The sequence below is a fragment of the Pteropus alecto genome, unplaced genomic scaffold (assembly GCF_000325575.1).
Source record: "Pteropus alecto unplaced genomic scaffold, ASM32557v1 scaffold98, whole genome shotgun sequence".
Taxonomy (NCBI): domain Eukaryota; kingdom Metazoa; phylum Chordata; class Mammalia; order Chiroptera; family Pteropodidae; genus Pteropus; species Pteropus alecto.
In genome coordinates, this window is record NW_006443570.1 from 14,382,247 (window position 1) to 14,383,587 (window position 1,341).

Here is a 1,341-nt window from a genome sequence, read left to right on the forward strand (position 1 = left end):
GTAATAAATATGATTGCCTTTTCTTTTAAATGATATGGATACATATGTGTATATAAATATATAAAGTGTTACAGCTTTTTAAATTTAGTATATCCTAGACAATTCTCCATATCGTTACATAGAGATCTACCTCATTTTTCCTCATGGCTAAGGGTATTCCATTGTACTATAATTTATTCAAACAATGGATATTTTTGTTGTCTCCAGTTTTAGAGACAGTGCTACAGTATATATTCCTGAGCATATATATTTTTGTATTTGTGTGAGCATATGGATAGGTTTCTTGAAGTGGAAATGTTAAAGAGAATATACATTTTAAATCCTGATGGATGTTTCCAAATTGCCTCCAAAAAGGCTGCGTTAATTTTCAGTCCCACCAGCTGTGTTTTCTAATATTGAGTGTTGCCAATTTTAGAGGTGAAAAATGGTGTCTTCTCATTAATTTGCATGTTTTTAATTAGAGTGAGGTTAAACATATTTTCAAATGATTCTTAACTATTTGTGGTTCTTTGTCAAGTGCCAGTTAATGTTTTTGCCCATTTTTCAGTTGGATTGTTTTTGTTCTTTAATTTTAAGAGGTCTTTATATCTTAAGGAAAACAGTGCTTTGACTATAGTACACATCGTTCATAGTAGCTGTGTTACTTTGATAACCTAAAACTCTTTCCTTTCTTATTGATATAGGAGATCCTTCCTGAAGCCCCTGCCAACGCCCACCTCAAGGACTTGGATGAAGAAATCTTTGATGATGATGACTTTTACCACCAGGTATGATTTTTATACTCTTTTGTTACAAATCTGGTTTTGGCATTTTAAAACAGCTGATAGAATTCTCTGACCAAAAGGTAGCTTACTTTGGAAGGATAGCGTCAGACAGGAAGTTAAAACTCCTTTGTTCTGAACTGACTTACTGTGCAGTTCTAGATCTGTTGGTTTTCTCCTGTCTTATATTTTTCCTTTTAAAATGGAAACAGCTACAGCTACTTTGTTATTGCAGAGTGTAAATTATCTGTATAACAGTTTCAACTTCTTTGAGTCAGGTGGATTATTCTTTCTTTGCTGTTTTTGATAATGGTAATGGGAGATTTTTTTTATTATTTGGTTTTTTCCTATTACTTTTATATCAGGGTATGGAGCTAAAGGGCTGGGATCCTAGAGTTCTTGAATTTCACTACTGGTTCTATTACCTGTTAATACATTGTCTTTATTTTTTTTTTTTTTGCCTGTTCAAATCAGTTAAATATGTATTGAGTTTGTGTGCAATTGTTGCTTGTTGAAGACAAATAATTGGTAGAAGTTGAAATACGGTTTCGTTCTCAGTACCATCTCTTTACAAATATCC

The 1,341-nt window shown here is 32.4% G+C and overlaps 1 protein-coding gene across 4 annotated transcripts in view; it reads left to right on the forward strand.

Moving 5' to 3' along the window:
• The window catches only part of AATF (apoptosis antagonizing transcription factor), a 123,433-nt gene that overhangs the window by 35,814 nt on the left and 86,278 nt on the right, over positions 1-1,341 (forward strand). For all 4 annotated transcript variants that reach the window (XM_006924922.2, XM_025041632.1, XM_006924923.3 and 1 more), the window contains exon 8: positions 684-767. In XM_006924922.2, the coding sequence (XP_006924984.1) occupies positions 684-767 (84 nt within the window). The remainder of the gene's footprint in view (positions 1-683; positions 768-1,341) is intronic.